The 16,374-nt window shown below is 40.3% G+C and overlaps 1 protein-coding gene across 1 annotated transcript; it reads left to right on the top strand.

Annotated features, from left to right (window-relative positions):
- Positions 1–653: 653 nt before the first annotated feature.
- On the top strand, positions 654–16,174 carry LOC112611100 (phosphatidylinositol 3,4,5-trisphosphate 3-phosphatase TPTE2-like). Its single transcript, XM_025364810.1, has 7 exons — positions 654–701; positions 2,819–2,899; positions 6,810–6,915; positions 9,001–9,080; positions 12,388–12,480; positions 13,914–13,984; positions 16,072–16,174. Exons 1-7 carry the CDS (start codon positions 654–656, stop codon positions 16,172–16,174), a joined length of 582 nt encoding a protein of 193 aa, XP_025220595.1.
- Positions 16,175–16,374: the final 200 nt, after the last annotated feature.

Raw genomic sequence — 16,374 nt, forward strand, 5'->3', positions numbered from 1 at the left:
CAGGGAGTTGTCGTTTCTTTCTTGAGTTAAAGCTTACAGAGTTGATCTTTATATACTATCTTGCTATTTCCAAATGACCGAGGCATGCTAAAAGCCTGTAATCTGCCATCTTTGAAAAAAAAGCATCCTTGCATTCTTAAGAGAAATGGCACTTGGTATTGATACATGGTGCTTCTACATTGCTGGATTCACTTTGAAAATATATGTATATTTTTGTATCTACATTTATATGTGAGACTGGTATAAAGTAATCGTCTACTGTATTTATGCAGTTTTAGAACCAGCTATATTAGTGTTACTAAATGAGTTGGGAATTTTTCTTTTTTACTATTATCCAAAAGAATTTATATAAGACATGAATTATTGCTTTCGAATAGATTTAGTAAAAGTCTCATCTTGTTCTTTCGTGGAGAGGTAGTGAGAAATATTTTTACCGTACATGTAATTTATTTTCCACCTGTGGGGCAGAGATCGCAGTGAGCTGAGATCACGCCACTGCACTACAGCCTAGGTGACACAGCGAGACACTGTCCCCCCCAAAAAAAGAAAGAAAATCAACTTAAAATGAACCCGTTGAATATTTCTGAGTGTATTTTTACACCAAGCATGTCCCTTGAACTAACTTCTTTTCTTTTCTAGGAAGAACTGGAACTATGGTTTGTGCCTGCCTGATTGCCACTGAAATATTTTTAACTGCAGAGGTATGAAAGATGTTACCACAGACTTTGTCTTATGATGACTGAGTTTGCTAGTTCTGAAACATCAGTGGTAGGATGTTAAGATGATTATTTTAGTCATGGTGCTCAGTGAAATTGTAATTGGAGAAGTGGTTGTTAAAAAGTCTGTTTTTGATACTTCCTTGTTTAACATGCGTTAGTTAGTAGCTGGCTTAAGAATCTCTTTGGGCCAGCAGTAGAGTGAGGTCAATGAGACGCAAAATTTAAGAGAATGCTAAAAATTGCAATAATTAAAATAAATGATTTTTAATGCAATATTTAAAAAATAAAAATTAATGCAAAAAATTATGAGGTACACAATATCAACATTTTAAATAAAGACAAGACCTGATGGGGCAGGATTAAGGTGAGGGGAGTAAAGCCATGTTACACAGATACAAAAAACATTCAGTAATCACAGTAGTTCCCTCACCTCACCTGGCCCTGCTCTTACACCTGCCAGTACCATGACTTCTTCCTTCCTCATGAGAATAGTATCAAGCTGAATTAGATAAATCCTCCAAAGGGTCTTGACCACCCTCACAACGCTTAGGTAGGTAAAAAGCAAGATTTCACAACTCAAAGCCTCTCCTGCATGTAACTATCTCTGCTTAGTCAACACATGTGGAGTCTGTGACCTCTAGAAATTTCTGATAAGACAAGGTGGGCTGTTTCCACCTAAAGCAGTGTTCTCCGTCATTTTTCCTTCTGCCATTTTCTTGGTGAGATGCTACGATTTCTAGCAACTCCACTCGAGTTGTTTGGCCTACAGTCTAGGGAAGAAGTGGTGGTTATGCACAATGACCAGCACTCTAATTCCACCACCTTTGGTTTTTCTAATTTGAGACACACAGATTTTGAAAACGGATGTTCTAGGATGCTGTTTTTCAAGCTATGAATCATGATTTATCAGTGAGTTGTAAAATAAAGTTGCTGGGTTGTGACTAACATCTCTTAAAAATAAAATGGAATTGGCCGGGCGCGGTGGCTCACGCCTGTAATCCCAGCATTTTGGGAGGCCAAGGTGGATGGATCACCCAAGGTTGGGAGTTTGAGACTGGCCCGGCCAACATGGAGAAACCCTGTCTCTACTAAAAATACAAAATTAGCTGGGCGTTGTGGCGCATGCCTGTAATCCCAGATACTCAGGAGGCTGAGGCAGAAGAATCGCTTGAACCCAGGAGGCCGAGGTTATGGTGAGCTGAGATCGGGCCATAGCACTCCAGCCTGGGCAACAAGAGCGAAACTCTGTCTCAAAAAAAAAAAACAAAAACTAAAACTAAAAATAAATAAAATGGAATAGAGCAGAATAGAAAATATCAAAAGGTTTAAGTATTGGTGTGTGTGTGTGTGTGTGTACATTTCCTAGGTTTATTAATGTGGATTGCAACTTAAAAAATGAAAAGTTTGAAAGCCACTGATATGGAGCCCTAGACTGAGAACCAGAGACTTGTATTCCAGGTCTGTGCTGCCTCTAACTGGCTGCAGCATCTCCATGGCAGATTGTGTAGTTTTCTTTTGGTCTCAGTCTTCTCATTTGTAAGATGGAAAGAAGGGTTGGACCAGATGATTTCTAAGGTCTTTCCAGCTCTAAAATTTTATATCTTTATGAAACCTTGAATGAAAGAAGTCTTTGATGTGACTTTGTTAATTTTGGTAATTTGGGTAGCCTTTGCCAAAAGACCACTGCGGCTGGGTGCGTTGGCTCATGCCTGTAATCTCAGCACTTTGGGAGGCTAAGGCAGGCGGATCTCTTGAGTCAGGAGTTCGAGACCAGCCTCGCCAACATGGCAAAGCCCCCATCTCTACTAAAAATATAAAAAATTAGCCATTTGTGTGGTACACGCCTGTAGTCTCAGCTACTGAGGAGGCTGAGGCAGGATAATCCTGCCTCAGAGGCAGGATTGAACCCAAGAGGCAGAGGTTGCAGTGAGGTGAGATTCTGCCACTACACTCCAGTGTGGGTGACAGAGCAAGACTCCATGAAAAAATAAAAAAAAAAAAATCACTGACTTTAGGAAAGAAGGTGGTTTTAGAAAGACTAAGGGTACCTAATATAGAAAAGGAAAGAGTGCAGGTGAACCATGGTTCCTTTTTTGTAGGAAAGCTTGTACTATTTTGGAGAACGGCGAACAGATAAAACCAATGGCACTAAATATCAGGGAGTAGAGACTCCTTCTCAGGTAAGTTTTCTTTTTAAGAAGGGGAGCTTTTATAGGGGAGTGGGTTAAGATTGCCACCTGTTATTTGGTTTCATTTTAGACTCTTCTCCTTTGGTGATCTGGCAGCAGCATTTGGGCGCCCTGCGACAGGCCTTGGTCCCTCCCTGAGGCTGAGGGTCCTGCTTCAGGTGCCACCCACACGTTGGGGGTGTGGCTTTTCCTCAGAGCATCCTGCTTTCTATTCTATACTGGTTATTGTTTATGGAGCTCAGGAGTTGATTATTTTCCCAAAGCAGGAAGGTCCAATACCTAAGGCTCCAGGACCCTGAAGTTTATCTAAAATCACCAGCCCTTTATTTCAATGTAAAAAAGATCTAAGTCTTCCACAAATCCTTACTAGGGCAGTTCAACCCTTGCAGAACATCACAAAGACTGTTTTTGGATGACTCCCTTGTGTGTGTGCGTGTGTGTGTGTGTGTGTGTGTGTGTTGTGGGGGAGGTGTATTTTAAAAGAGAAAGAAAAGGGGAAATAAACTTTTCAAAAACCCTTTTATATACACCAGACAGTACCGCACTTTTACATATCTCACTGAAAACCCATAACACCTATATGAAACATACAGTTACTCTATTTTTTTAAAAAAATAATTTCGTTATGGAAAATTTTAATTATATACAAAAGTCCAGAGAATGATACAATATATCTCCGTATAGTCATCACTTCACTGCAATAATCACTTCAGCCTGCAATCAGCCACGTTTCATCCATACTTTTCCCACTCTACTCACACTCCCAACTCCACTTTCCACTCTTGCTTTCCCTACACCTGGATTATTTGGAAGGAAATTTCAGTTGTCAGATCATTTTATCCCACAAGTATTTTAATATGACATCTAAGTACTCTTAAAATAACAAAAAACCCATAATACCTTTTATCAGATCTAAAATATTACACCTTAAAAAATCCTTAATATCAAATTTCTAGTCCATCTTTGTTTCCAAAATTGTCTTAAAATCTTTGAAAATTTAGTTTGTTTCAGTCAGAATTCAAACAACATCCACACATTTCATTTGGCTGCTATGTCTCCTAAGTCTCTTTTACTTCATAGATTTATTGCCATTTTTTATTACTTGTAATTTGTTTACTGCAGAAACCAGAATGTTTAGCCTATAGCATTTACAACATTCTAGAGTCTGCTGAACCATTCTAAGAGTTTTACATTCACTATCTCATTTAATATTCTCAGTAACTCTATGAGTAGGCACTACTATGATTCTCATCTTATAAATTAGAAAATTGAGGTTCAGAGAAATTAACTACATTAACTTTTGAACCAAGGACTGAAATCTAGATGTCAGACTCTGAAGCCCATGCTGTGCACAGCTTCTCATTTATATTGCCTTTTCTGTACTGCCCCTGAAACCGAAGTGAGAGTGGGTTGGGAATTCTTAACTAGATTTGAATGTGGCTATAAATGAGTTTTTCTTTAGGTAGTGGGAATTGAATAAGTGCTCTTGGCCCTGTTAGAAGAACGCTGTAACTACTGACCCTATTTAGTTTGGGCAAAAGAACTCAGCCTGGCCAGGCATGGTGGCTCAAGCCTGTAATCCCAGCACTTTGGGAGGCCGAGACGGGTGGATCACGAGGTCAGGAGATCGAGACCATCCTGGCTAACACGGTGAAACCTCGTCTCTACTAAAAAATACAAAAAACTAGCCAGGCGAGGTGGCGGGCGCCTATAGTCCCAGCTACGCGGGAGGCTGAGGCAGGAGAATGGCGTGACCCCGGGAGGCGGAGCTTGCAGTGAGCTGAGATCCGGCCACTGCACTCCAGCCTGGGCGACACAGCGAGACTCCGTCTCAAAAAAAAAAAAAAGAACTCAGCCTTATCCACTGATACTTTTCTCCCACTCCCAAGCCAAAAACAAAACCAAACAAAGAACAGTCATAGACCCTAAGCTAAAAGGAATGTGTGGATTTTCTGAAGTGCAGCCCTAATCATGCCATTTCCATGCTCAAAATCCAGAATATGTCCCCACTGCCAATAGCAATAAACTAAATGTTTCAACCTGGCACTCAGGATCCAGTTTGACTTTTCCAACCTTTTCTTCCACTCTGTGCATGTACACATCCCACACTCTAACACATTTAGACTGTGTGCTGTTTCCCAGCCCATGGACACTTGATTCCCTCGTGCCATTGCTCATGCCCCTTTTCCTAGAGTCATTTTCCCTTCCCAGCCTCAAGTAGTTTCTTGCTTTTTCAGTTCTTAAAGCCCTTTGTGTTTCTCTTAGGGACTACATCACTTTGCATTATTCTCTAGCTATTTGAAGTGGTAACTTCTGTATCCTCTTTAAAGGCAAGGCCCATGGCTTACCCATCTTTCCACCCTTTCCTCATAATATCTTCTTTGTTTGTAGTGAGTGCCTCCTATGGGTTGGTTGTATTAATTTCTACTATCAGTCCATGTTGTTTTAAGTTGCAGGAGAAAGAAGCATGGGAGCAAAAGCAGCTTGAGGGCCCTGGCAGGTTACAGCCTTTAGGGGAAAGTGGAGAATCTGGTGGCAGGAGCCAAGGAGATGTTAGATGGAGCTCCCCCAGCAACTCTCCCCACACATCTCCCCATCTGCACCTCTTCTGTAGTCATGTGTAGCGTCTCGAACTTTAGTCCAGAACTAGCACACCAAAGGCTGCAACTGAATCTCTTCTGATTCACTGACAGGGCAACACAGGGTCTCAGCTGCATGTTTGAGAGCTGTGTTGGCAAGACCTCAGGACAGAGTGCCCTCTGTATCTGGTGGTGATTCTCAGACACCATCACATTCTGATCCTGCGTTGTGGGCCATTCTACTGACTACATCTACTTCTAAGTTAAGAACTTTCATGAGCCTTCCTCATGACTGGCCCTTTCTAAAGGAAAGTATGGCAGTTTGTGACTTCTATGAACAGTTCTCAATGGGTATGGAAGAGTCCAGGAACTTTTTTTTTTTTTGGAGACAGAATCTCAGTCTGTCACCCCAACTGAAGTGCAGTGGTGCAATCTCAGCTCACTGCAACCTCGAACTCCTGGGTTCAAGCAATTCTTCTGCCTCATACTCCCGAGTAGCTGGGATTACAGGTGCCCACCACCACGCATGGCTACTTTTTGTAGTTTTAGTAGAGTCAGGGTTTCACCCTGTTGTCCAGGCTGGTCTCGAACCCCTGACCTCAAGTGATCTGCCCACCTTGGCCTCCCAAAGTGCTGGGATCACAGGTGTGAGCCACCAGCCTGGCCAACTTTTGAGTTCTGAACCAGTTGATTCAGTACCAAAGGTCTTCAACCCCTTGAAGATAGATTCAAGGACAGCCATTGTGAACAGCTTGCCCTAGGCAAAGGACAAGGCTAAGGGAATTCCAGGGCTTCCTTGTGAAAACAGAATTGGGGAAATGGAAAGTGAAGAAATTCTAGCTGTCAGGAACAAAAGAAGAATGACAGGAAACCTGCTTCTGAGGTATGGAGGTATTCCCCTTGAGTTTTCACATATACCATTCTCTCATGCCCAGGAACCTGCTCTTCACTACACCACAAACCTTCCTCTAACTCAGTCACAAGTAAGCTTCTATCTGCACACTGCTAATGCTGTAACTGTTTTGTTGTTGGTTCTGATTAGTTGCCCTCCCAACCATAAGCAGCCTGTCAACAAGACCCGGCTCCATCCTTGTTACTTCCCCATCGCACTTAATTCAGTATTTTCCCCCCAAGGTAGATAGTGGTGAGGCAGCATCCCTCAAAATCTCTAGTAATATAATGGCATCCAGTAAATGTTTCCTTAATTATTTACTGCCCCTAACCTTTATGCAATTAAAAAAAAAAGAAAGAAAAGAAAAAATAAGAATGCTGACTTTAGACTTTTCATCTCCACTTAAAGTAAGGCTTCTGTTGCTTTTCAGAATAGATATGTTGGATATTTTGCACAAGTGAAACATAGCTACAACTGGAATCTCCCTCCAAGAAAGACACTGTTTATAAAAAGATTCGTTATTTATTCGATTCATGGTAAGTGTTTATGTAAAATTGAAGAATTGGGCAGGAGGGCCAAGGTTCCCACTCTGGGAGGGTTTTGCTCATTGTTATACATACAGATGATCCTAACTCATACCTGTCTTTTTACATATCCTCATGCATAAATTCCTTCTTAATTGCCCATTGATTGCCAGCCCTTGGATGTTCTTCACTTTTTCTTTTCCATCACCAATTTGGGGGACTTCCTCACCTTCCCATCTCTCCTGTTCTTTTTGCTCCTCTGGTCACAACCCAGAGTGGACTTTTCAGGGCAGAGTGAGCTTCTGATGAGGGAGGAGGAGGACCCCTGTGCCTTCAAGACTGGTTATTTCTCATAACCACCTCTAGTTCAGAGTTTGTCTTGGCGGAGGTGTCTCCATATCATATCATTTTCTCATCTTCTTTCAGAGGCATATTTTTTTCTCATCCCCCGGGCTCTCTCTTTTCCCTTCTGTCCTCCATCTGTAACCCTCTCACTCCCAGCCACTCCCATACCTTGTGGCTCTCACTCCCAGCCACAGTGCTGGGGGTCAAGATAAGCCTCTTAAGACGAGCACTTAGGTCCTCCCTGCCTGAATCTACATGGAAATGGAAAGGGTTGGGAGAAAGTGGGGCTCTATGGAGGTATCTTTCACCCCCCTAGCTGTTACCGAGTATTACCAGTTGTAAAAATCCATATAAACATCATGAGAGCTATTTGCCTGCTTCCAGAATGTAAGCAGAGAGATAAAGCTGGGATGCACTGTTGCCCAGGGAGGCAGGGAAATTGGTGAGATGTACACCTCTGGGACTTGAGAAAGAAAGTGCAGAGAGAAACTGGCCCCCATTTCCATGTCCATTTCTCCATCACCAACCTTGCTTCCCCTGCACAGCTTACACTCAGTAGAGGTGGGAAAGCAGGATGTGTCTGTGTGGAGGGGATGGGGTCTCACCACTCCCACTGCCAGAGAGGTAGCAGGGTGGCGATGCATCTGAACCCCTAAAGCAAACCTCTTATAACAGCCAGCACGTGGACCTGAGGTGGTGCCAGTGCTGGGCATTACAGGTGCCATGATGCCGGGGTGCTGGTGTCCACACAGACAGCCTAGTATTTTTAGCCTCCTGAGTTTTGTTCTACATTTCACTGATTTCTGGTGGACATCAATAGAAAGAAGTTCTGCACCTGGAATGGGAAAGAGGGAACTGAGGCAAGAAACTGTGATTTCTAATGACAAATGAATATCATAGTGTTAGTGAAAACAAAATTAAATGAAAAGAAGACAAACGGCATAGGAGATGATCAATCAAGAATAATTAATACACTCGTTTATTAGAATATTTAATTCTCTACTTTTAGTTTTGTGCATATTTAAATAAAAAATAATGTAGAGTTGAGAGGAAAGCAATAAAAAATTAATTGGAGCCTGAGAAACAGTCTTTGAGGAAATGCTAAGGAAGTGAGTAGGTCATTTGAATTGAAAAAAAAAAAAAGGGCAAAAGAGCCTTTTTATGTAAATATATACAGAATACCATGGGAATTTGATATAACCTGTGTTTTTATAGAGATTGCATCAGGAACTAGACTTAAAGTAGGGCCAAAGTAATTTAGACCACAGTATTTCTTATTAAGAATCATTATGATTAGAAGTTTGAAGAAAGCAAGACATTAGCAAGAAAGGTGTCAAGTCACCTTCCCATATATATATGAGACACAGTCTTGCTCTAAGTCTCACTCTGTGGTCCAGGCTGGAGTGCAGTGGTGCGATCTCGACTCACTTCAACCTCCACCTCCCAGGTTCAAGCGATTCTCCTGCCTCAGCCTCCCGAGTAGCTGGGACTACAGGCATGCGCCACCACACTGGGCTAATTTTTGTGTATTTTTAGTAGAGACAGAGTTTCACCATGTTGATCAGGCTGGTCTTGAACTCCTGACCTCAAATGATCCACCTGCCTAGCCTCCCAAAGTGTTAGGATTACAGGCATGAGCCACCGTGCCCAGCTAATTTTTTCTCTTTTTAATCCATGATGTTAATTGGCAAGACATTTTGATCTTCGCGCTAACCAGCCTAACTTTTTAATTTCATTTAGGTGTTGGAACAGGCGATGGATATGATCTAAAAGTCCAAATAGTAATGAAGAAAAAGATTGTCTTTTCCTGTACTTCCTTAAACAATTGTCGGGTAAGAGAAAACATGTGAATTGAAAAAAATCTGATGTTTGTTTTAAGGCTGAATGTCAAACCAGCAATGTTGACCTCCCTAAACTATCACTTACCATAAAGAGATTCCATGATGCTTTCTGGTTACCGTTGTGGTGTCACTGGATTTGAATGCAAACCAGAGGTAAATTAACCTGTTTGTTCAAAACATTTTTTTTAGGGTACTTTCCAGAATGTATTTCTGTTCAGTGTTGCTTTGCCTTTCACTTTTCCACAAATGCTGAGCATGTTCCCAGGAATGTATTAAGGATTTTAATTTACATATCTGGTCATTTTTAGCCATATTCTCTTCTTCTCGATCATTTTATCTTTTATTATATAGCACTGATTCGAAAATGTTAGTGTGCATGAAAACCACTGAGAAGCTTGTAAAGATTTACATTCGTGGGTTGTACCCTAAAGTAAGATTCAGGAAATGTGGAATGGGGGCCAGGAATCTATAGACTTAGCAGTGTCCCAAGTGATTGTTCTAAGTCAGAGGTTCTGTGGGGATGACCCTATGAGAAACAATGCAAGGAGGAATGAATTGGGGAGGAATCTCTTTATCCAAAGCAAAAGGGACCTGGTAGTCAATGTTTTGCTACAATGAAGAAATGCCTAAAACTACATACCTTTTCTGAAACAATAAGAAAGCTTCCTTCATGGGTCTAATAACCATAAACTTTTAGAATTCCTACCCAGGCCTTTGTCTCAAATTCTTTTATTACTAATCCCATTCCCTCACTCTCTGCACTGCACCCACTTTTTTTGGCCTCTCCCAACTGAGGGCATTCACCAAGGCCTTATTCTTGGCTTCCTGTTCTTAGCAAATGCTTTATTCTTGGTTAAAGAATCACCCATTTCCCTTACTTAAACTATTATTTGTTCATTTACTGAAGAGATATTTATAGTCGCCCACTGAGTTGTAGATGCAAGAGCTGCAACATGAACAGTTTCCACTCCAACTGAAATGCAGTAGCCAGTCTGAATTATCAAGGAGCTTTATCTGCTTCTGCAAATGGCACCAGCATTCTCCCACTCAGGCCTTGGGCTTTGATTCTCTTTGCCTTGGCTCCCTAAATCCAGTTAGGCATCAATCCCTGTTGATGATGCCTTTGAAATTTTTCTATGCTTGCCTTCCTTTCTGTTCTCACTGCCACTAACTGTCCGGAACCTCATTTGCTCATGCCTAGATTTCTACAATGGTCTCCTTGCCTTTTCTTGCTCCTTATAGAATGCGATGTATGGAATCCTGAAATATGCGTACTGAAATGTTGCTCTCATTGTGAAAAGTATGTAGAGCAGAAGACACACTGCATGCCCATGGTCAGAGCCAGTTAACACCTTTGGCTCAACATCCTTACCTGTAAAATAAATATCACACCTCAAGTATTACGGGAATTAAATTAGATAATATGTATGAAGTTGCTTTGTGAACTATAAATCACTAAATAAATGTTATATGTGATAATTATCAGGCCTCTTTGTCACATAGGAAATACCCCACGATATTCTTCAGCAGCTTCACTCTTATTTCCTTGGCTCTTGAGCTCTTAAGATATAATAGCCCTAACATACCTGAGCTTATTTTTATCAGTAGCTTGACCAGCAGACTCCATTCCAAATAAACTGGGTCATCCCCTTTGGCTCTTGGAACACAACTCTAAGTTATTTAGTTAGTTAGTTGGTTATTTATTTCCTTTCTTCCTTCCTTTCTTTTTCTTTCCTTGAGTCAGGGTCCCATTCTGTCCGAGGCTGTAGCGCAGTGGCGCGATCAAGGTTCCCTGGAGCCTCAACTTCCCGAGCTCAAGCAATCCCCCAATTTTTAAAAATTTTTTGCAGAAGCTGGATCTTGCTATGTTACCCAGGGTGGTCTCAAACTCTTGAGCTCAAGCAACCCTTCCACCTCAGCCTCACAAAGTGCTGGGATTATAGGCATGAGCCACACTGCCTGACCTTTTTTGTTGTTTTTCTAACTTCTACTTTGTGTTATTGCTGGTCTTTTTCCATCTGTATGGACTAGATTCTATTTTCAGAGCTCTTCTTCATTTATCTAAACCGTTTCATGCCCAATTCAATTTCTGCCTCCTCAATGAAATTTTCTGCACTTCCTGTTAACTAGCCCTCAATGGTACATGAGAGCACACCCAGTCTTCATCATACAGATTGAGAGTTACATACTATTCTACGATTGTTTCTTATGTGTACAGCTCCCTGAAGGGACCAAAAGAGTCTGCACCTCCTTTTGTGTTTTTCACAGGGCCTAGCATAGACCCTTCTCACTGTGGGTGCCATTATTTATATGAGAGTGAGTCAAAGAAATAGTATATCTTCAAAGTCATTCATTCCAAAACGTGAACTATCTTTGGTCACTCCTCCATCTGCAGCCTGTAATGGTCAAGTCCAAAGATCCCACTGACAGACACAAGAGTTCTAATAAAACATGATGATCAGGGGGACCCCACCCCACCAAGTGTTACAGACCCCCGTTGTTATTTTTTTAATTTAGTAAATAAAAAGCCAGAGTTAAGCATTATTTTTTGAATGTCGAGGGTAGCTTTAAAATTGAGCTTCTTAACATATTCTCAAAAGAGGCCCTAATGTATGAAAATCAAATGACACACATTAAATAATATTTAACTGATTAAAGTCTAATAGAAAATTCAATACTTCTGAAAAGTGAGACACTTTTGAAAAGTGCTTCATGATAACCCTCAAACATGTTAGCCTTTAAAAATCATAAACAACAGGCCAGGTGTGGTGGCTCACCCCTGTAATCCCAGCACTTTGGGAGGCCCAGGGGGGCAGATCACTTGAGGCCTGGAGTTTGGGACCAGCCTGGCCAATATAGCAAAACCCCATCTCTACTAAAAGTGCAAAAACTAGCTGGGTGTGGTGGCATGCGCCTATAGTCCCAGCTACTCAGGAGGATGAGGCATGAGAATCACTTGAACCTGGGAGACAGAGGTTGCAGTGAGCTGAGATCACACCACTGCACTCCAGTCTGGGTGACAGTAAGACCGTCTCAAAAAAAAAAAAAAATATATATATATATACACACACACACACACACACACACACACACACACACACACTACACACATACATATAAACAACAGTGTTGCAACTAGAAAAGATTATTGATTATTAATAATTATTTATACATGTAGCGATTGGTCTGTGAGACCAAAAGTACTTGATAAATATAGGAAGTCTGGATAAGTGAAAAGGAACTTCATTGTTATCATTAGCTAGGTTTATAGTTCTGAATTCCATGTGTTCATTCACAGGTATTTCATGACACTGAAACAGACAGGGTAATAATTGATGTGTTCAACTGTCCACCTCTGTATGATGATGTGAAAGTGCAAGTTTCCTCTTCGGTGAGTAATCAAGAAATGGCCTCTGCCATTGTTCTTGTCTGAACTTGTGAATGGTTTTATTTAAGGTTTCCTTTACTACAGTTCCCAACAAGGGAGATGATAAATGTCATCCCATAGAGGAAGGGGGAGAAAAACAATACATCAGATCTATAACAAATTTTTTAAAAGAACATATGTAATTTGAATAATTTTTGTTCATTTGTTTTTTCTAAATTGTACATTTTTCTAAATGCTTCTAAATTTACATGTATTAATTCACAAATCCAAAAAATACAAAATAAATACAAAAAAAATACAAGCCAAGATGCTAAAAAACCAAAGGTATGTTTTACTGCATAGCAGTGATTACATTTTGTTTTGCATCATTTTTAATATTAAAAATTGAGACAGAGTCTCACTCTGTCACCCAGGCTGGAGTGCAGTGGCGTGACCATAGCTAACTGTGGCTTCACCTCCTGGGCTCAAGCAATCCTCCCACCTCACCCTCCTGAGTAGCTGGGAGCACTGACTGGAAAGAGAGTTAGGTTTGGGTGACTCAGTTGGGTGAAACACGGAGAAGGCAGCACAATACAACACATGAAATAACCGAAGCAGTTTTTTTTAATTCTAAAGCGAAGAGGGCAGCACACCTCACAGGGCTAACTCCAAGGGGCAGCCACGCAGGAGACCTGTGCTCAACTGATGGGTGGGGAGCAAGAGCGAGAAAGAGGGAGGGACCTGAGAGTGGAAGCCTTTATTGGGAAGTAAGGTGTTACCTGAGCAGGTTTCCTGCGGGGAGATCTAATCGGTGGGTTTATTGCAAGCAGTCATGAGTTCCATGGAGTCATGCTGTGACTGAGAGGTGGTCACTGATATATCCACACGGTCCATGCAGAGTATGGGGGTCTGTGGGGTGGTTATATCTAGCTGTCCCGCAATGAAGTAGTCACCAGCAGAAGGTTGTATAAAGCAGATATTGGGATCAGTCACATTGAGAAACTGGGAGGAGGTGAACTGGAAACTGTCAAGGGTGACTGAGCCCTGCTTCTGATATCAGAAAGTGCAATTTATATTTAAAAGGGATGCTGAGGCAACAAAAAAATTTGTAAGAATTCACTACAAAATACTTGGGTATATATAAGCATCGGTCCTTAGTAGATTCTGTTTAGCACTATCTAAACCAGATTCAAATATCAGCATTTAAATATCTATCATGGAAAATATAGTATTCCTTGAAAATTTTGATAGAAACAGCAAGAGAAAGCAATAGCATTTTCTTAAGCCTCCTCCTTTGTGTCTTGAGTGTATTGTTATAGGATGAAGAATGCTACATATTGAATGGTTATAATTATTTGATAAATATAGAAAGGAATAAAGGAAGAAACTTTAATTTCTTTGGAATGATTAGTTCTTGGCATCAATTTTACTTAAAAAAAATTTTTTTTTCTTTTTAGGATTTTCCTAAATACTATCACAACTACCCTTTTTTCTTCTGGTTTAACACATCTTTAATACAAAATAACAGGTATGGATATAATATCAACCCATAGAAACAACCTAATCTTCAATGTCTGCGTATAAGTTGTAATGGCAAGTGTTTTGCTGGTTGTCATAAGCTTAATTTATAGAAAACAAAAAATCCTTGAGCCACCATTGTTCATTGCCTTACTCATTTTACGATGGTTATTTTAAAAATACAGTTGTTCTTGAGACCACCTGTTGCAGTGTCCTCAAGGTCCATGCCATAGGACTGTGTTATGAGTTCAAGAGTATTATAATCAGATCTTAAGTGTGGTAGTAAATTCCTCCCACAGAAGTTCAATATGAATCTGCTCAGTACCTTCAACATGTCAGGTCCTCAGTAGGTGCCAATTTACCAATGACGAACCACCACCAAATTTTGTGCTAAAGTAAGGGAGGACCTAGGGAGGCTTCAGGTAGCTGAAAAGCTGACTGACACACTTACATCTAGGAGAAGTTACAAGACACAATAAGTATTAAGAAATACAGCTAAAAAATCATCAATTGATAGTCTCCCATTTAAACATGGCTTTCTAATAACTGAATTGGGAAAACTTTCTTAAAAACTATTAATTGAAGGCTGGGCATGGTGGCTTATGCTTGTAATCCTAGCACTTTGGGAAGCTGAGGCGGGCGGATCACCTGAGATTGGGAGTTCGAGACCAGCCTGGCCAACATGGTAAAACTGTGTTGGCTACTAAAAATAACAAAAATTAGCCAGGTGTGGTGGCGCATGCCTGTAATCCCAGCTACTCGGGAAGGCTGAGGCTGTAGAATCGCTTGAATCCAGGAGGCAGAGATTGCAGTGAGCCAAGATCGCACCACTGCACTCAGCTTGGGTGACAGAGTGAGACTCTGTCTAAAGAAAGAAGAAAAAAAGAAAAAACTATTAATTGGATTCGGAGATTATTGTTCCCAGAAAACCTTCTGCCATATTTGGAAACTTATTTCTCAGTCTAGAAGTTCTCTACTTTAAGTAGTATTTTTTCTGTGGTGGTGAAAAATTGAGATATTTTGTATCAACCATACTTTTCAATACAAAAAGAGAACATATTTTTAAAATGCTTCAGGTCAGAGTTGAGGAAGTGGCTATGATTGCACGTGGCATGAATTGGTAGTTATTGTTATAACCAGTCCTAGTCTTTTCTTCAACTCTGAGCTGGATCTAATAACTCCTTAAGTCCAGCAAGGCAACGGTAAATTAAACCTCTGGTCTACACACTTGTAATGCATACACATTTAATAGACTTTGATAGAGTGAACTTTGGACTGGATGGAAATTTTTTACAAATTTGTTTCTTGGATGCATACAAACAATAAGCTTTGACTCCTAACGTGAGCAGAGTCCCTCAAATGTGAGAGCTGGGTGGAGCTTCATTTGTTGCTGCTCCTCAAAAGTGATTCTGGTTTTCCTTTGAAACACCACGTTCATTTTGGAGAAGTAATAAGTTAGATCACCTTTATTCTCACTTTTATATAAATTTCTAAAGATTTCTGTAATATTTCAATTTATATACCATTGGTAAAGCTTTTTGTTCGTTATGAGATTGTTGTTTAGCCAAAAATGCCAACTTCTGTCCTTTAGAACACTAGGCATAAATAGGTTAACTAATTTATGCTTAGTGTTCTATTATTGGAATGCTAAGCATGTAGGATTTATTTATATCCTACTGCTCAAGGTCATTGCCAAGGGCTGATTGCAAAAATTCAAAAAATTGCAACCTCAGGCATAAATTAAAATAGATACAGTACTTTATTATTGGGTTTTGATACATGTCTAATCAGACTGATTTCTGTCCATATAGAAATTTAGATATTTTATTAAACCTAGATGTCATTAATTCCATAAAAAGCAACGTTAAAAGAATCAGTAGCACGTGTTACTGATGTGTTGTTGAAGATTAAGGTATTTTTAAGTCTCACTGAAAAGGTGGAAGGAGCCAACTGAGACACAGAAAAGGGGCTGAGGTTCTATTCATGGTGAGGAAGTCTTTTTTTTGTTTGTTTCTTCAAGCTCTAACAAGGGTGCCTACTGCATGGCTTTTCAGTTAGCCCCAAAATAAAATGTAATAATTTGTTTTCTATTCTTAGGCTTTGTCTACAAAGAAATGAATTGGATAATCTTCATAAAGAAAAAACATGGAAAATGTATCAACCACAATATGCAGTAGAGACGTATTTTGATGAGAAATGACTTAGTTATTTTGTAACTCGTAGCTGATTAAGTATAGTTCCCCACACCCCTTCTGGGAAAGAATTATGTTCTTTCCAACCCTGCCACATAGTTATATGTTCTAAATCTTCCTTGCTGGTACATCTATATTGATATTTGTGTACACATGTTCTTTATAAATCTATTAAATATATACAGATAAAATGTCAGGGTTTTTTTTT

Source organism: Theropithecus gelada, chromosome 17 (assembly GCF_003255815.1).
Source record: "Theropithecus gelada isolate Dixy chromosome 17, Tgel_1.0, whole genome shotgun sequence".
Lineage (NCBI taxonomy): Eukaryota > Metazoa > Chordata > Mammalia > Primates > Cercopithecidae > Theropithecus > Theropithecus gelada.